This window comes from Haliotis rufescens, unplaced genomic scaffold, assembly GCF_023055435.1.
Source record: "Haliotis rufescens isolate VD_foot unplaced genomic scaffold, xgHalRufe1.0.p SCAF_22, whole genome shotgun sequence".
NCBI classification, from domain to species: Eukaryota; Metazoa; Mollusca; class Gastropoda; order Lepetellida; family Haliotidae; genus Haliotis; species Haliotis rufescens.
Genome location: NW_025963913.1, coordinates 3,199,203 through 3,219,287, shown reverse-complemented (window position 1 = coordinate 3,219,287; position 20,085 = coordinate 3,199,203). Strand labels below are relative to the sequence as shown.

The following is a 20,085-nucleotide window of genomic DNA, read 5'->3' as shown; positions in this document are numbered from 1 at the left end:
TCGTAACCTTTATCAGGCAATCTGAGTGGTGCTACCACTAATTGTACCTGTAATAAATTCATTAACTGAGCATCAAGTGAATGACGACAAACACACAAGTGTAGGGTTATACCAGAAAAGATGGATGACAACAAGGGAGTAGTAATCATATTATCGACGCAATCCGAAATACGAAAATGCTTTCACTGGAGGGATACTTTTTATTATTATTAAACTATAACCATCAGGGGTATTTCCAAATAACGACATCCGATGGGCTGTTTGTCTGTTTGTTAAGGCTGAAGAAATTAATTTATAACATGCGCCCTTTCTCGAAATCTTCACAGATCACGGGTAACCAATCAGTGTTCAAAAATGCGTAAAACAAATATTGCCTCCAAGTTTATTTAGCTGTCCGTGCAGGCGGTATTCCTTTTTAGGGACTAAGACAACGACTGGAATAGGCTCTGAGTCAGTATACTGTGTCTGAGAGGGATATTCATGTTAAACTGCGGCATGGCATCTCAGTGGCTATACAATCGACATTAGGATGGACTGATACACGCGCGCACGCGCGCACGCACGTACGTACGCACGCACGCACACACACATCACTATATAAGTGCAATAGTCTTGAACGCGACGTTAGATCCCATTTCAAGTCACCTCACATTCAATCTGCCTCGCAGTGGTTTTGAGAGTGTTGTAAGACCGTTTATGGAAAGTCTGCGTGCATGTAATGCACTTCAGTGAACTCGGCCGCAACCAGCCGTGCACCAGCGTGTTTAAAACTCGACTATCGCGCAGGAATCAGGAATGAGAATACCACACATTTCAGTTTGTATATTTGTCATATCAAAGTTTGTTTGTGTGTTTTTTGTTGTTTAACGCCGCACTCAGCAATATTCCAGCTATATGACGGCGGTCTGTAAATAATCGAGTCTGGACCAGGCAATCCAGTGATTGACATCATGAGCATCGATCCAATCAATTTGTATACGATGACGTGCATCAGCCAGTCTGACCAACCAATCCAGTTAAGCGCCTCTTACCACAAGCAATAATCGCCTTTTATGACAAGCATGGGTTGCTGAAGACCTATTCTACCCCGGATCTTTGGGTATTTTGACTTCCTTAAACAATGTTCAATGTCCACGCAGAATCATAAATGTGTGGGAAGACAGGATTTTTTGTATAATGTGACATTTGGTAATAGTTTAACATCCAAAGTATTTAGTAACAAAAACATAGTCTAGTTTTATGGAATTACATTATACAAACAAACGCGCAGACACATGAAAAAAATCTGAGAAATCAATGATTTGACAAACTTTATTCGTAAAGTTCCGTAAGTTCCGTCTGAAACGTACATATAGTGTGGCAACTACACGGGTAAATGTTCGTGACAGAAAAACTTTTAAACTTAAGCTTACTGAAACACGACGAGTTTTATTTGATCAATGAACGTGAAATATTTGCCAAAAATATGTGATTGTGACAGAGACACGAAACACGCTTGCAGATCGGCTGTTGGACTTCGTCAAAGCTTTGTGTATAACAAATGAATATACGATACAAATATTTCTTTATTGTCTATGATCACTCTCCTACCCAGAGTTCCATGCGGCCAGCATAGCACCTCTGCCACAGGCCAGCGCCATGTGACGATTCGACACATCTTACACAGTCCATCGGAGATATTGCATGTTATTCATTTTTGTTACGTCTACACATCTAGATAACCGTATGTCATCGAATGGTTAACTTTTATTTAGAAAATGTCCTAAAACGTCAAAAACAATTTCCATTTGCGTAGTTATCCTTTACATTGGTTGAACGGCTCCAAGTGCTGTCATCGAAGCACTACGGAGAGCCAGTGATACCGCCACTTTGATGTACAAAGATATATTGTCAATCACCTTACTGTCGCAGTTTTAGTAAGATATCTATATAACTATGCAAAGCAATATGTAAAGCGCGCCAAAAGGCTTGCATTAGGCCAATCTGTTGTTTTCAGAATAACCGCGTTTCTTTACAAACAAGAGACACGTGAGGTCACGTCACATATGCAAATTAGCCTGTGTCATCGGTGTCATGCCACGCCTACACTGCGCCGGAATAAGATCTGTGATGTCGTGGGACTAGTTTTCCGTTTGGGGCCTCTTTTCAATCCATGTCTTAATTTTAGGGTTGGAAGCAACTTTGTCTACGCTTTTCTTGACCTGAGGGAACTTGTCCAAATCGACCATGGACTTGACCTTGTCGTAGATATCAAACACAGACACGTCAGCAAGGGTAAACTGAAACAAGAACACATTATAGTGAGTGAGTATAGTTTTACGCCGCTTTTAGCAATATTCCAGCAATATCACGGCAGGGGACACCAGAAATGGGCTCCACACGAATACATTATATGTCTGGACCGCTTGACATATTTTATCAGCGACTGCTTTTGAACAATGCCAGGGACAGGATGACCAGTGGTCGATACTATGAGCAACAATCACCGCTCTTTGGGTACGATGACATACAATCAACCAGGTCACACATAAAAAAACCAAGGGGGCACGGGTGGAATACTGTTAAAAGCGGCGTTAAACCCAACTCACTCACTCACTCATTGCAAAGCTTCCGATCCTCATGAATCGGTTCTTGGGGCACTGGGGACTTATTCGGACTCGGAACATTCTTTTTTTGTTTAACCCCTACTCAGAAACATTCAAGACATATGGCGGAGATTTGTAAATAATTGAGTCTGAGCCAGACAATCCACTGATTAACATCATGAACATCGATCGATCCACGCATACGATGATATGCATCAACCAAGTCAGCGAGCCTGACAACCCCTTGTCATTAGTCTCATCTTACGACAAGCATAGTTTCCTTTTATGACAAACATCGGTTACTGAAGACCAGTTCAAACCTGGATCTTCAGGGGATCTTCAGGAGCAATCTCATTAAGTCAGATCTTAGTTATCGCTCCCGCTAAACAAAGATCTGAGGACATCCCATTACGGATCACGTCAGGCCGACCTTGCGCGAACCTTGACCGACCAATGGAATGACCAATCAAAATGCAGCTTTCCCGTGCTTTACGGCACTAATTTCAAATTGGCGACTACGCTTCGAAACATATTTTGACAAATTCTCGATTACAAATTTGAAAACCTGAACAAAAGAACATTCTGGAATGGCTAATAGATGGTCTATGGATACAGTCCAACCCGGAACTATCGTTCGGAGTTAAAGTTATCGAGGCTGCATGATCAGAAATCACATTCCGACTGTCACTTTCATAATCTGGTAAGCGATGCTCTGATTGGTCGGATGAAAGGTCGTTCTGACGTGGCCCGTAATGGAATGTCCTCAGATCTTTGTTTAGCGGTAGCGAGTGTGAGGTCTGATTTTGATGAGATTGCTTCAGGGGTAGATTCGATGAGTGATACTGCCACTGTGTGTATGAGTATATGACCAGGAAGCAGGACAGTTTGGTATAAACTATAATAAAGTTACCGAATTGCCAACGAAGAAGCCTGAGCTGCCGTTTCTCTCCAGAAGCTTCTCCAACATCCCAAAATACAAAGGCAACTTTTCTTCTTTGTTTTCCTTCATAAACTGGGCCTGTAAACATCAAATACAACTTCTGTAGAAGTACAAGGAGGAAGCATTTGATAAAAAGGTAAGTCGACCACTCTCGAATCGACACCGATTTCAGATGCATCTTAAGTATGTCACAGCTTATTGTTTGTTTAATGTTGAACGACCCATTCAGTAAAACTCCACCCCCGTAAATAATCGAGTCTGAACAGATAGGGTAACAACAAGTACCATCTTTTAACGTTGTTTTTTTGTATAACACGGACGGGATCGAACCTCCCTCTCTTCAGGCAGATGTTCTATCCATTAGACACGTCCACACAGTAGAGGGTGTTAATGAGTTACGGTACTGTAGTTTACCTTCCTTTCTTCATCCTTCTCATAAAAGGCTTTGATCATGCCATTTATTATGTCCTGGACTATTCCTAGAACCTGGTCCACTTGAAGGGCTTGGATATCCCCCTGACCATAGAAATCTGCAACACAACACTCACTGTCAGGACAGTAGCACCATCTTCACACAATAAACTCCCACGCAAAAGAAAGTATACCGAGTTTATTTTGTATGTAATAATAGTGAAAGAACTGTTTTTAAGTCTATTAACCAACACTAATTCCTGCCACTGTTTGTAAAATGTAATTGTGGGTGGGTACTTTTGTGTAAAAAGAAACATGACTCTTAAGATGTTTGAAATATAAATTTATGCTGAAAAAAGCAAATTGATTGATTTTCAAAGATAAGATATCTACGATACCCATTAGCAGTTGTGTATTATGCGAATTTTATTTGAATTTTGAAATTTTTACAAAATAATATATTTAAAAAACATGCAGAAGTATTCTTTGAGTGCCTACAAGGCGCCAGTACAGTTGAATTTCACATTTTTATATAAAATATCGCAAGCTTAACATATTTTCAATTGAAAATCAAACACATGAGATAAAGTCAACTGAGAGGTATAGTTTCTTTTGCTCCTCAGTTTAGATGTCCCGGGTTAATTTCTCTTCCAAGCAAGGCTTTTAACATTTGTTCCCAATAATCGGTATTTCCAAGCTGCGTCATATTTTCTACCATGGCCGGCCCTCTATTAAGACACGACTTTGTATGAGGTATATTAAACAATAAATTGTCCCTTGTTACGGATACAAAAGGTATATGGTTGTGGGTAAACTGAAGTTCGTAGACTAGTAACTATTGCAGAAAACGTACTGAATCGCCTCGCGAGGAACCTGGAAATAGCGCTGCTCTGACCGAACGACTGTCCGTCAACGTCAAGCACAGGCATCTGTCCGAGTGGAGTGTCTGTAATATAAGGAGAAAAACGTCAGTCATTGAGTGTTTGTTTGTTTTTTATTTGTTGTTTAACGCCGCACTCAGCAATATTCCAGCTATATGACGGCGGTCTGTAAATAATCGAGTTTGGACCAGACAATCCAGTGATTGACATGATGAGCATCGATCCATAAACTGGGATACAATGACATGTATCAGATAAGTCAGCGAGCCTCACCAACCGATCCCGTTAGTCGCCTCTTAAGACAAGCATAGTCGCTTTTTACGGCAAGCTTCGGTTGCTGAAGACCTATTCTGCCCAACGTGATGCAGGTCGTGTATGTTTACCACTACCAGCACGGGTATGGTGCTGACAAACCAAGGATTATAAACAGGTTGAATATGTAATTCGAACCGGTGATCAGCGGATCCTGCTCTGACCCGTCCATGGGCCTCAATGTGTTTTTGTGGGATTTTCTTGCCTCAAATATCATCACAAATTGTTAATACGAGCGAAAATTGAGTATTTTTTACCCTACCGATATTTATAGTAAATCAAATACAAATTCATAAATACTGCTCAAAAGACGTTCAAGAGCACCCGATTCTTTCATATGACTTAATGACTTTATTTAAGTTGTCGACCGATCTCGAGGGGTATATAGTGTGATGTACCATGTGTGTGTGTGTGCCTGTGTACCCCCGAGCGGTATTGAGACATTCATTAATACGCCTCCGGAACATAATTATGTTATTATGCAAACGAAACGAGCTACTTGCCCTTACCCATTGCATTCGGATAAACATCGGTTCATTTGAACTCAGCAGTACTTGAGATATGGTGTGTTCCGATTGATTTCTTAGAGAGGTACACGAGCGGGCTACATGGAAATCATTTGCCCTCTCCTTAACCAATCAGAAGCTGGTATTTTAATGTAAGGTGAGGCAATCTGTCATGTCAGATTAACTTTAGAAATATGAAAAAATCGGGTGTTCTTTATCTTCTTTCGAGAAGTGTAAATAAAATTCAAGTTGAGCTATCCTATCTAATCTGTATTCACAAAAATTATCTATAAACCGCGATAGCTAAGTTGTTATTTTAAAATAATATTTGTTGCCGAGTGCAGCGCTAAACAAAAAGCAAATTATGTTGTGGGGGAAGCGTAATAAAATACTCGTAAACATTGCGTCCTAGACAGGTCACTGAGTACATATTTGACACGCCCCTCGGCAGTTCAAGGTCCGTAACGGCGGCAGATAATGTGTCTAGTTAACTCTCTTTCTCCAAAATATTAAGATAACATCCTTGACTACTAGACTGTAGTGAAGTGGATTCATTGTGTGCCCAGTTGTGCCTACTGGTATTCTTGATGGGAAAAGATAAAAAGTGTTACTCACGCATCACTTTTGTTTTCAATTAACAATAAAAAAGGTCCTACCGCGCTTCTCACTTTTTAGGAAAATGTGCTCGAGAAACATTTAATTTTGTATGCAGCCTGACATCTTAACCCTCAGTGAACTGATCGGGTGGACTGGAGGAGGGAACACACCGAATTGCGGCTGTCTAGGTCGTTGTCAGGTGTTATCGGAGTACATTCCAACGTGATCTGTGCCGACCACGCCCAAACATCGGACATGCATTGCCTTAACCCATGGGCGGATACAGAGGGGTGGGGGGTGTGCGGGGGTGCGCACACACACCCTTTTTATTTCGAAAAAAATAATTATTTCTGTATAAATTACCACCAAAGACAATAAATAGATCTTACTTGTGCACCCCCCACCCTTTTCAAAAAAGCTGTATCCGCCTCTGTAACACTTTGACAACCTGTTTGTTCCAATACATAAGGATACGATATTCGAACAGGTAGTTATATGGAATTAACGTTATATGATCTAGTTCCTTACTCGGTTTCTCCGCAGGCCACGTCTCCTGTGTGAATCGCACATCTTCATATTCCTGTCCTGCCAAGGCAAACAGAAGGCGAGACACCTCGCCGAACCCACGGGCGTTGAAATATCTCAGCTTGTAGGTAGGCATGTTTGAGCTGTGGATTGCGTCCTTTCTTCGCTAGAACGTCGCTGGCGACTGCGATAACAAGGGTTAAAATCGCGGGAGCCGTGAGATTATCAAACTTGCTGAATCATTCGAAGTTTCTCCAGGGACGCGGTTGTCGGTTGTCACGTGACTTCTAACCCACGCGTTGATTGGTCCAGAATGCACGTTCACACTATCTTAATCGGTCAATAGCAACGCGTAAACATACAGAGGATCGATTGAGGTATTTCTGAATACATTGTGTCTGTACTTATATACTGAATGTAACGCAGTGGGTTGATGCATGCATGCATAACTAATGTAGCCTTACACAGGATGGCGACCTTTGTGCCTCCCGTGTGCGACCATAGAATTTGCCAGGTCATCGTCGGAGGCTCAAAGGAGGCAGAATGGTTGCCTAGGTCGTTCGAAGGTGGTACACAGGAGGTTCAGACATCGCCATGGACGCCATGGTCGCCGTGAATTTTTGAACATGTTCAAAACAGTCGCACAAAGGTTGCCGAGGAGGTTGGTTGCTCAAAGGAGGCAGAAGGGATGCTCAAGCTTTGCCGTTGTTGCAGCAACATTCAAGACATGTGACGGCGGTCTGTAAATAATCGAGTCTGGACCAGACAATCAAGTGATCAGTATCATGAGCATCGATCAACGCAATTGGGATCGATGACATGCGTCAACGAGTCTGACCACCCGATCCCGTTAGTCGCCTCTTACGACAAGCATAGTGGCCTTTTACGGCAAGCATCGGTTGCTGAAGACCTATTCTACCTCGGATCCTCACGGGTCGCGCGATCTGTAAAACAGTAAATGATATTATGAGCAACGTCCAAAGCCGTATGGCCCCGGGTCATCATGATACGCAACCATGATGGCACACAAGTCATCAAGCAAAGCGACTATCTAAGTCATAAATTGATTTTAGACTGGTGACAGGTGTTTTAAACTTCAAAATGTCATAAAATAAGTTACACAAGTAGTGAAAAACAGTTTTTTAAATGTATTTTTGCATTATTTTCTTTCGCCCGCCCGCTCTCTTGTTGGTTGTGGTTGGAGATGAGAAACACATTAAAAAATGTGAATGGCCTAACTCAGGTCCCAACGTGCACATCAGATTTGTGTTCGTTTAGTTGATAAAATCTATGGCACAGAAACTTTTATAAGAAACAATGAAAAAAAAATTAATATGTTGTGCAAGAGGTTACACTCAAAAAACACAAAAACATTTCTTCGTTTTAAGACCGGCCATTTTATTTATAATCGAGTCTGGACCAAATATCATGAGCATCGATGTACGCAATTGGGATACGATGACATGCATCAGCTAAGTCACAGAGGGCCTGATAGACTAAAATCTAGTCTCTGAAAAGAAACATATCGTACATAAAAAAAACAGTTGTTCAGTTATCTTAATAAAAATATAATAAAAAGGAGCCCAGTGACTCTCTTCATTTTCAGCCTGATACTGCAGTGATCTAGACTTGCCAAACATTATCGACTTGCATGGGCTGTATTTGATATATATTTGTATCAGGGTCTGTAAGACAGACTAAGGGCCTGACAACCCGTTCCTGGAAGTGGCTTCTTACAACAAGCATGGGTTGCTGTTCATGGCTCGTCACAGGCTCTTCACAGGCTCAGCTCTTGCAGCAATGTAGTTTAATTGTAGACAATTTCTTTGTTGTTTTTTTACAGTTTGAAGCATATATAAACATTTCTTTCAAGCATTTTCGGTGACAATCTTTTGTTTCAATAAAACCCCAGCCAACCCCCAACCCCCAAGCCCACTCCCAGAAAATCAAATGGCCGGGGCCTTAATTCATTCACATCAAAATGTGTACTTTCATCATATGAAAAAACATTCTTAACACAAAACAGTTGTAATTCATGCATTTATTTCAAAATTTCTAAAAGCGGCTTAAAACCATACTCACTCACTCACTCACTCACTCACTCACTCACTCACTCCAATCTATGGCGTCTCCCTCCTTCACTACCACATATTCTTCATTCTACTAAAAACATTAAAGCAAAATTATATCTGCCATGCAAGAGATGACACTCACGAACTACAAGAATATTGTTTACGCATGTCGTGCTTAATTCATTGACAAGAAAAAATGTTCTTGAATCATTGCCGCCAAAAAATAAAACAAAGAAGTTGCAGTTCATACTTTTATTCCAACCTGTGCTATTCCAACTATGAGCTGGAACCACTGGGCATCTTTGTCCTTTCCTCATACAAAACATGTGTTGACGACATGATGTGTGGCAGTTTAAGTATATAATATAGGTATACCTGTTCTATTTCCAGGCTTCTTGGCTCTCCGTCACATTGGTGTTTGCGGTCGTTTGGCCAACCACTGGGCAATTTTCTCGTTGGCCTTGACCTTCTCTGCGTTGGCTTTGACCAATGGGAAGCGTTCTACCAGGCTTTGTTCAATGCCAGCGGCATCAAGTAAATCAAATGCAGCCACATCGGCATATCCAATCTGGAAACATCAATTTAAAGTATTTTCTCCGTATTTTGCAAACGGCTGCATGTTTATCTTTATGAATTAATTATTGTGAATTGCTAAACATTCATTACAATTTAATTGCACACAAGAAATATATGCTCTTGGGGTCATTCAGGTTAACAGTACTTTAACATTAACATGATGCGCAATCTACAATTTTCTCATGATACACGCACACAGAAATATTGAGGAGCACCTATCATTTTCTTAAATATACTACCCATCAAAAGTTTAGACTCACTGAAACCACTCACTATATCTCGTAAGAAAATCGTATTTGTGAAAGCTACCAATACAAAATAACAAAATCATTCATTTAGGTCTTCATATCCTTGTTCACAAGGACGTGTGCATTGATGATTAGTGAACCAGAATGCCGTATTGGCTAGTACCATACAAAAGTGAAATTGCAAAATTTAATAACGGGTATGACCACCCCTGGCTCTAACACAGACATTGCATCGACGTTGCATACCACGAAAGAACAGTTCAATCTGCCGCTGGGGAATGTTTGCCACTCCTCAAACAATGCATTGCGAAGTTGGCGAAGGTTAGCAGGGGGAGGAACTCTGGCATAAACACGCCGGCCCAGCAGATCCCAAACATGCTCAGTGGGGTTCATATCGGGCGATAATGCTCGCTAATCCATTCGATTCACCACATTTTGTTGTAAAGAAGCTGACATGATGCGAGCTCTGTGAGGCCTGGCATAATCATCTTGGAAAACCGCGTGACCTGGCATGGCCCTTACGAATGGAAGCACAATAGGAATGATGATCTCGTCCCTGTATCTCTGGCCAGTCAGATTCCCATCCTGTACCAGTAAATCAGTTCTTCCAGTCAGGGTGATACCTCCCCAGACGATAACGGATCCACCTCCAAATTGATCATGCTCAACAACAGCAACGTCAGCGTACCGCTCTCCCTGACGTCTGTAGACTTGGATCCGACCATCGTTGAAATGCAGATTGAACCTTGATTCGTCGGAGAAGAGTACCCTTGCCCATCTGCGGGGACCCCAGCGTAAATGTCCATTTCCCCAATTCAGTCTGTTCTGACGGTGGCGTGGTGTAAGAGGGGGTCTTACAGCTAGACGACGTGCCCGCAGTCCGTAGTGACGTAATCGGCGGCGTATTGTTGATACAGATACACGTCGTCCTGTAGCTTGTTGGAAAGCATTATTGGCTGCTGTGGCTGTAATGTTTCTGGCCCTGAGAAACAGCAAAAAGACGCATCGGTCATCTTGCTGTGATGTTACCCTTGACCTACCCGACCTGGGTCGATCCTGGACGGAGTTGGTCTGTTGAAAGCGTACCCAGAGGTTGGAAACTGCCTATTGGGATACGCCAAGACGTCTGGCAACATACCGTTGTGATCTGCCATCTTGCAGCAGTGCCAAGGCTTGGTGTCGTTGCTCAATACGGAGACTTCTCCCTCTACCCATGCTTGCATCAAAGAAGAATTTCTCCACTAACTCAGAGGAGCCAACTGCAATCCTTATAAAGATGAATTGCACGAGTATCCCGCGTCAAATTGCTGCTAAGACACGTGCATTATCGTGCATGTGAACACCTGCGTTTTGGTGCGAATTTTGTTTTAAAATGTGCGACATTTCACAGAGTTTTATCAATTAATGAACGAAAAACTCTAATCTTTTCACCGTTACAGATTTGGTTTTACGCCACAACAGTTCATGTGTTAACAGTACCTGTAAAAACTTTAGAATATTTGGCATTATCTGGTTTGAAACAGTTGAGTATAGTGAGTGGCTACATTTACACTGGTGAGTCTAAACTTTTGATGGGTAGTATATATATCCTACTCAAAAGAAGTTAAACAGGCCATGACTTGGTAACTATAGTAAAATGAAAGAATCGGGTGTTCTTACTTCTTTTGTGTAGTATATATGAGTGGTGTTCATCAGTAAGACATGCTAAATAGATGACGCATGTTTTAAACTTTTATCACTTTGGTATAACCAACGGGTGCTGACCATCTAAATATCATTTAAACTGAACCTTCATTCAAACCCACGTTTAGAGGAGCGTGAAGAATTTATATAGAAGTATCATTCAATGGGATTTTGTTGCGTACAAATTATGTATACAACACGCTCTTCAGGACATCAATATGTATTTATTTTAAAACATGATGCAAACTTATTTGGGGCGTTCTCACTTTGCCAGCAGCTAGTGTTCTAGTTTAAAACTCAGTAGCCCGTGATAATCCCTACAACTATGGGGATTAACACTATAGACTGTTTCACTTTCACTGACTGACTATAGCCAGACTACAGCCTGTCTAGGTAGATATAACACAAAAAATGTATGTAGTAGTATAGGTTTTTATTAATTATTAATTAAAATTTACATTTATGTACAGATGTACAAATTTTCAAGACAATCTAATACAATATAGCTTGCAAAATTTGTGTCTGGCTACAGCAAAATCACTTAGAGTCCGACAAGGTGAGATACAGCATCGCCATACTCGATGGGAGATTTAGTTAAGTTTGGCTCACAGTGGGTCACAGCTAGGTCATATAATGGCAAGTCACTGGACCGTACAAGTTAATCTCCCCAGCCTGCTGGCAAAGTGAGAGTAAACCACTTATTTTTTCCCCTTTTGTTGGTTTTTGTAAATCCCATTTTAAGCTGTTTGTGTAGCATGTTATGTTTATGTGAACTAGAAATGGCTATTAGATGGCGAAGTATTTGATACGGATATTATAGTTGTATTATGGACCTTACGTTTGCAGTGTTTCGGCGACTGTTTTAACTAGTAACGTTTCGATAACGTTTGTTGGGTCAAATCCAGTTTTCACGTTTATGCTTTCGTTTGTCCGGCAGGTCATGTCTGATGTAATACCTTATCGCCCACATAGTACCCAGTGTTGTTGTTTTTCAACACAGACTCAAGGAAGCCCAGAAACAGCGGCATGTTAGTTTCATTGTTTTCCGTCACAATCTCCGCCTACAAAACAAACATAAACACATAGATAGAGTGATACTGCAAAACGAATCAGATTAAAATACATTAATGTACACATTTGTTGGTATACTGAGACGACCAATCACTCGGAAAACGTAGAAAGGATTGCCTTCACATAAAATTACCTATGCGATGAAATGGGTTTAGCGTGGCGTTAATGATAAATGCTCTTATATAGCGGTGTTTGTGTGCGTGCCTGCGTTCGTGGACTAATGCCGATTTTATAATGCTGAGATAACATTCCACAATTTAACATGGATACCCCTAAGATAAATAAAACTGACTCCGAGCGACAAGTCCATATTCCTTAATGTCGAGCGCCTGGCAGGATAACAACTGCCATCTCTTAACATCTCCGACATTTCCGTGGTTGGATATTCAGGGAGTCATCATTATTCAATTTCGGTAAATATTTTTAAACGTGTAAATTTTATCAAAATCCTTAAAGGAATTAAGTTAGATTATGTTGATATCTCATATAAGATATAAACGACTCATGGTCGTTTTTTATAGTAATTAAAACACTGCAGGGACAATAAACCACACGGGGCGACGTCCCTCATGGTTTATTCTCCTTGCAGTGTTTTAATTACTATAAAAAAACGACCATGAGTCGTTTATATCTTAAATAAGTTCGACATTGCAGGTCCTTTTGTGTTACAATCATATGCACAGACATATACTATATATCGAAATGCCCCGATGAACACTTTACTGTTCAAAACTCTCCCACTCACTCAACATGTATACTTTGTGTTTCGCATAGAGAGTTATTACGTCACCTTCCTCGCTTCATCCTTCTCCGTGAAAAATCGAACCAAGGATTCACGAAGGTCCCCAACAATCCCAAGGACTTGTTCAACTTCTAGTACTTCGACATCAGTGCTGCCATGGAAGCCTAGTTAGTAAAATAGATAACTCATTGATCAGCAAGATCACGTATTGTGTCCAGGTGGTCCAAGTGGCCAAGTCGTCTAGTTAGCTGAGAAGCTTTCCTTGGCTGCACCAGAACCCTAAGATCTTGGGATCTAATGCCATTTCCCCCCTTATGTTTCACAGTTCGTATCCAAAAACCATCACAGTTCATACCCACTAAAAGTGAGTGAGTTAAAATGTAACGTGGCATCAACTAGATAATACAGGGATGCCATGTCCCTGTAACACAACTGCCTAGTTACTCCTGAAAGGTAGAGCCCAGACAACTCACCGAACCGTCTGGCCAGGAAATTGGCGATAGCCATGCTCTGCCCGTACTGTTTCCCATCTACCTCCAACACCGGAATTCTGCTGAAGAGGTACTCTGGAATTGATAAACATAACTACATTGTAAGGAAAATGTAATTTTAATTCCTTGAAACACTTGTCATTGTAGCATTCTATTCATTGTAGTGCTTTATTACCTGTGTGCAATTTGTTTTTCTTACTGAACATTTGGCTTCTTCAAATTATCTGTATGCTACTTGTTATCTATTGCCTGTTGTTGTCAATGTTAATCCGCTGCTTATCACAACATATCTGCAGCAGTTTCTCCTAATATTCCTGTTACAAAGGTTACGACAGTGTCTACATTGTGCTTGAGTGTCATTTCATGAGTCAAAGATGAACATATAGAAGTAAACCAGATACATCAAAGACCATCAGTATCAGCCTCTCAAACAGAGGAACCAATTTCACGGACATCAAAGCCAGAATCCCCAGAACTTTCTGAGACTGTCCAAGGTTCTGCTCATCGAAACAAAAAAGAAAAGAAGTAGATGTGACACTTGGCACTTGGAAATTTGGAGGTTCCATCATATTTGCCGATGGAGGTTCACAATCCGTTTGAACATCTGGAGATGGGTATTACTCGTTCCAACCAAGCCATTACTGGAGCGGCTTCAAAAGAGGACCGAACTGCACTTTGAGGAAAGTAAAGCAGCAACAGTTGCACCAATTCAATGTGTCCATCACAATAGATTTTGAGATCAGTATTCTGATGTTTCTGAGATCACTGAGAAACAGAAATTTCAAGCTGTACACAGGGTCTCTAGAACAACTGCTTCCCTTGTTCTTTGCACTCGACCACATCGGCTATGCTCGTTGGTTGACGGTACTTTGGAGAGACATGACATCACTTCCGGAAACTCATCCAGCAATCTACGAAATGTACGGTTTGTTGTTAGAAAGGCCCGTTCAGCATTCTCGTCCATGTTCATTGACCAGGCTCATGAACAACATACCCAGATAGTGAAGAGTGATGGATGAGCAACTGGCTTGGTAGAGCCCAACACATCACATAGCAACCAGTCCAGGAAGACTTATTCAAGCAAGTTTTTCTCGATATCACAGGACAACAACGGTTAACTATTCACATTCTTGACGAACTGATAGCATCACAGAACACAGAAAAACAAATCGTTGCCACAAGTGGGAATCTGGTTCTGAGAAACAAGGTGGCTGAGGCTATGGGGTCTATTTTTCTCACTGAGAGGCAGATACTAGATTGTTCTTGTATTCGTCGCTCCAGAACTATGAACTATGAACAGTGATGCTGTTGTCCCTGCTGTTGCATTATTGCAATTTCTGGATATGTCACGTTTTTGAATCGCGATCAGAACAGGGAAAACGTTTAGATATATTCCAATACATAGTATTGCTTCAGGAATTGGAGAAGATGTAGCCAAAGCTCTTGGAGCCTTTCACGCATTTACCTGTTGTGACCAAGTGTCTTTCTTTGCAACCAAGGGCACAGTTACAGCATGGAACACATGGATATCTGACACAGAAGTTACTTTAAGAAAATCTCCCCTAATTAACAGCGCATTGTGTGTCAACCCGGCACCAACAGCAAAAAGGGCCGATCATCTGAGACTATTCCAGCAACAACTTCAGCACTGTATGAACACACCAAGCAGGTTGCCTACCAGGTTGGATTTTTTTACAGTTTAACACCCGTGAAGATCCGGGGTAGAATAGGTCTTCAGCAACCCATGCTTGCCGTAAAAGGCGACTAACGGGATCGGGTGGTCAGGCTCGCTGACTTGGTTGATGCACGTCATCGTATCCCATTTGTGTGATTCGTTGCTCATGATGCCAATCACTGGAATGTCTGGTCCAGACTCGATTATTTACAGACCGCCATCATATAGCTTGAACACTGCTGAGCGCGGCGTAAAACAACAACAAACAAACACATTTTACAGTTTATATATATATATGACTGAAATTCTGCCGATGTGACAGTAAATGTGTTGGGGGTGGGATGGGTTAACGAGTGAACTGACTCGTGCCGAATTTTTGTATGGTTCCTTTTTGTGCTTCGCCTCCCACGTGTGTTTGGAATGATGAACTGCAGTGCACCACAGAGATATGCAAGTTTTGTTCATACAGGGTTACGACCAGGGAGGCCACACATTGTAATCTGCGGGTCTTCGTTATTCGGATCCGACGACAAGCAAGGACAAGGACCTATTTTGCTCACTCATACACCTTGTCACCTACCCACTCACTCACCCATACACCCAACCACCCAACCACCCAACCACCCAACCACCACTCGCTCTCCCCTCAGCCACTCATCCACCAACTAACTACTCACTGTCTTTCTCCGCTGGCCAGTCTTCCTTCGTGATTCTGACGTCTTCATATTCCTGTCCCGCCAGAGCGAAGAGCAAACGAGACAGTTCCCCTCGTCCACGGAAGTCATAGTAAACCAGCTTGTATTGAGGCATGTTTCCGACCAGCTCCTACCACGATCTTGACACAAATGCGAAGAAACTTATCTCACCTGCACATAAACTATTGATCACGATGACTCAGTGCAACATTGCTGAAACGTCAAGGTCGACAAAGTGCTGCTCGAGTAGGAAGAGATTAATCTCACCTGAATAAGACCTTCTCAGCCAAATGACTAAACGCAACGTTGCTGAATTACATCGGGGCAAGATCAAGGTGACCCATTATCTAATGTCAGATGCACGTAATCGGGACCTGATAGTAGCTGTTCCAGGCCTATGAATGAGAGTAAAATCTCGGACGGTTCCCACTTGCTTTTTATGCAAATTGTGTGGGTGGCGGGTGCTGCCGGTCTGGCAGGAAATGCTTAGTACTCTTTTCAAGAACATATGGCGTCATCACTGATTGGGGGCCATCCATTTATACAATTGCCACTACTATATTGTCTTTCACGCCCAATAGCATCTGTTTCGGTGGATAATAAAGTCTGGTTATCCTCTAGCGTTGGCGTTTTATATTTACAATTGGTCTAAATAAGCTTTGGATTCAATTTAAGATAGCATGGGCATGGTCAACGTTCTTGTAAATGTGGGGCGGTGGGACAGTCTAGTGGTTAAAGCGTTCGCTCGTCACGCCTAAGGTCCGGTTTCAAATCCCCACATGGTTACAATGTGTGAAGACCATTTCTTTTGCCCCCTGTTGTGATATTGCTAAAAGCTGGGTAAAACCTTACACACTCACTCACTCACTCTGTTTTACGTCTTGGCATTGTAGATATATTTATGTAATATATGAAACTGAAATATTGAATCTGTGGATGAAGGTGACGCTGTCAACAATACCAATCAATTCTTTGTTGTTTTATTTCTGTACTACAGGTCTATAGTACAAGGCATATGCAATGGCGGGTCCATGTAACAGACTGCGTTATGTATGGCTGTGGTGCATGGACATGTTATACTATCATTGTATCAGAGCGTAAGTAAGGATAAGTATTTATGAATGAACAACTTCTCTATTACAATTAATATTGCTCTTAATTGTAATAGAGAAGTTGTTCATCCATAAATTCTTATCCTTACTTAGTACTCCAACTCCTAAATGTATTTCAAAGAAGTTATCAGAACATAACAAAGAAACCTATTATATAATGTTGTATGTACAATGTGTTGTATTCAAATGGTACATTCTTAATTCTGTATATACTTAATTCTAAACTGAGAATAGAAAGGACATACAAGCAGAAAATGATATTCACCCTCAACTCTATTAAGGTGACAGCTTTACACAGTGTACATATTCTTGATGTCCTTGGAATGTTAGTTTATCGTCCAACTTCAAAGAAGTCCATGTATGGGACATCTTAATTTCAATAGAGCATGTCTTTGTAACATTATTAATCAAACTGATATCGTTCTGCATAAATCTTAATAAAGTGGGTTCCACCAAAGTGGTAAACGTCTAAGACAGGCATTAATTCAGGCTTTCCTCTCGATTCAAGCTGACACACTGTGATATAACAGGAATAATGACCAAAGCGGCGATAAATTCACTCTGCATAAATCTCTGTTCTAACACTTTATAATACAGAAATGAATTGGATGAAAATACAAATTAAACCAATCATACAACGTTTGTGTTTGAATTACTTCAATTAAATTTGCTTGACAAAGCCTTGTGCTTCATTTACATCTCAGGTTGCCACTCGTTCAAATAATGTTACATCTATTGCATCGCTTATCTTGCTATGTTATAACATAGTAAAATGTGTACTTTATTGCTATAGCAACAAACGGTATGGGTATTTCTTACCTGGTACGATTTACCTTGGCTTAAATACTGCATATTCTTGTGTAATCTACATGGACTTAAATATGTCACAGTCTGGTATGACCTACCCGACTTAAATACTGTACTAAATACTGTCACTGTCTGGTAACTTAAATACTGCATAGTTTGGTATGACCTACCCGGCCTTAAATACTGCATAGTTTGGTATGACCTACCCGGCCTTAAATACTGCATAGTTTGGTATGAGCTACCCGACCTTAAATACTGCATAGTTTGGTATGACCTACCCGGCCTTAAATACTGCATAGTTTGGTATGACCTACCCGGCCTTAAATACTGCATAGTTTGGTATGACCTACCCGGCCTTAAATACTGCATAGTTTGGTATGAGCTACCCGGCCTTAAATACTGCATAGTTTGGTATGACCTACCCGGCCTTAAATACTGCATAGTCTGGTATGACCTACCCGGCCTTAAATACTGCATAGTTTGGTATGACCTACCCGGCCTTAAATACTGCATAGTTTGGTATGAGCTACCCGACCTTAAATACTGCATAGTTTGGTATGACCTACCCGGCCTTAAATACTGCATAGTTTGGTATGGCCTACCCGGACTTACATACTGCACAGTGTAGTATGTCCTACCTGACCTTAAATAATGCATAGTATGGTATGATCTACCAGGACTTAAATACTTCACATCCCTGTATAATCTACCTGGACTTGAATGCTTCACAGTTTGGAATGCCCTACATGTATACTTCACAGGTGTATCATACTAGAATGTGCACAGTCTGGTATGATCTATCTGAACTTAAATACCACATAATCATGTATAATCTACCTGGACTCAAATATTTCACAGTCTGGTATGCTTTTCCGGGACTTAAATACTGCATCGTCTGGTATGACCTACCTACCTGGACTTAAATACTTCACATCCCTGTATAATCTACCTGGACTTAAATATTGCATATTATGGTATGATCTACTCGGACTTAAGTATTGCATAGTCTGGTAAGGCCTAACCGGATTCAAATGTTGCATAGTTTGGTGTGGCCTACTCGGACTTAAATACTGCATAGTTTGGTGTGGCCTACTCGGACTTAAATACTGCATAGTTTAGTGTGGCCTACTCGGACTTAAATACTTCATAGTCTGGTAAGGCCTAACCGGATTCAAATGCTGCATAGTTTGGTGTGGCCTACTCGGACTTAAATACTGCATAGTTTGGTGAGGCCTACTCGGACTTAAATACTGCATAGTTTGGTGTGGCCTACTCGGGCTTAAATACTTCATAGTCTGGTAAGGCCTAACCGGATTCAAATGCTGCATAGTTTGGTGTGGCCTACTCGGACCTAAATACTGCATAGTTTGGTGAGGCCTACTCGGACTTAAATACTGCATAGTTTGGTGTGGCCTACTCGGGCTTAAATACTTCATAGTCTGGTAAGGCCAAACCGGATTCAAATACTGCATAGTTTGGTGAGGCCTACTCGGACTTAAATACTGCATTGTATGTTATGACCTACCCGGACTTAAATACTTCATAGTCTGGTTTGATCTACCTAGACCTTAATACTTTAGTCTCATAATAACTTACCGAGACTTAAATACTCCACAGTCTGGTAATGATCTCAGTGGACATAAATACTTCACTATCTGGTAATGATCTAAGTGGACATAAATACTTCAATTATGGTAATGATCTTAGTGGACATAAATACTTCACAGTCTAGTAATGATCTAAGTGGACATAAATAATTCACTGTCTGGTAATGTTCAAGTGGACATTAATACTTCAGTCTGGTAATGATCTAAGTTGACATAAATACTTCACTATCTGGTAATGATCTAAGTGGACATTAATACTTCAGTCTGGTAATGATCTAAGTGGACATAAATACTTCACTGTCTAGTAATGATCTAAGTGGACATTAATACTTCAGTCTGGTAATAATCTAAGTGGACATAAATACTTCACAGTCTAGTAATGATCTACTTAGGGATAAATATTTCATCAAGTCATTCAATGCACAACGCTGTACTCGCCTGCTATGTGTGTGAATGCAGATGATTACACTGTGGCTTTTTGCAAGGTTTCTTTCCAGCTGACTCCATTTACACAAACAAGAACAAAACTGTTTGGTTACAGCACACAAT

General features: G+C 41.1%; 2 protein-coding genes across 2 annotated transcripts; both read right to left on the bottom strand.

Moving 5' to 3' along the window:
* Positions 1-1,297: 1,297 nt before the first annotated feature.
* LOC124136341 (glutathione S-transferase 3-like) lies at positions 1,298-7,004 on the bottom strand. The gene is made up of 5 exons (XM_046502246.2): positions 6,761-7,004; positions 4,790-4,882; positions 3,940-4,055; positions 3,496-3,603; positions 1,298-2,279 (listed from the first exon to the last, which is right to left on the bottom strand). The coding sequence occupies exons 1-5, from the start codon at positions 6,891-6,893 to the stop codon at positions 2,121-2,123; spliced, it is 609 nt and encodes a 202-aa protein (XP_046358202.1). The 5' UTR covers positions 6,894-7,004; the 3' UTR covers positions 1,298-2,120.
* Positions 7,005-9,066: 2,062 nt separating this feature from the next.
* LOC124136342 (probable glutathione S-transferase 7) lies at positions 9,067-16,272 on the bottom strand. The gene is made up of 5 exons (XM_046502247.2): positions 15,993-16,272; positions 13,623-13,715; positions 13,198-13,313; positions 12,293-12,397; positions 9,067-9,397 (listed from the first exon to the last, which is right to left on the bottom strand). The coding sequence occupies exons 1-5, from the start codon at positions 16,123-16,125 to the stop codon at positions 9,236-9,238; spliced, it is 609 nt and encodes a 202-aa protein (XP_046358203.2). The 5' UTR covers positions 16,126-16,272; the 3' UTR covers positions 9,067-9,235.
* Positions 16,273-20,085: the final 3,813 nt, after the last annotated feature.

What these genes read in the sequence shown, in the direction of transcription:
- LOC124136342 (XM_046502247.2), bottom strand. Translation starts at nt 16,125, where the DNA reads ATGCCTCAATACAAGCTGGTTTACTATGACTTCCGTGGACGAGGGGAA. An exon ending in TTTCCTGGCCAGACGGTTCG is followed by an intron (nt 13,314 to 13,622) that starts GTGAGTTGTCTG and finishes TTTACTAACTAG; the next exon opens with GCTTCCATGGCAGCACTGAT. An exon ending in AGAAGGATGAAGCGAGGAAG is followed by an intron (nt 12,398 to 13,197) that starts GTGACGTAATAA and finishes TTTGTTTTGTAG; the next exon opens with GCGGAGATTGTGACGGAAAA.
- LOC124136341 (XM_046502246.2), bottom strand. Translation starts at nt 6,893, where the DNA reads ATGCCTACCTACAAGCTGAGATATTTCAACGCCCGTGGGTTCGGCGAG. An exon ending in GTTCCTCGCGAGGCGATTCA is followed by an intron (nt 4,056 to 4,789) that starts GTACGTTTTCTG and finishes GTTGTGTTGCAG; the next exon opens with ATTTCTATGGTCAGGGGGAT. An exon ending in AGAAGGATGAAGAAAGGAAG is followed by an intron (nt 3,604 to 3,939) that starts GTAAACTACAGT and finishes TGATGTTTACAG; the next exon opens with GCCCAGTTTATGAAGGAAAA.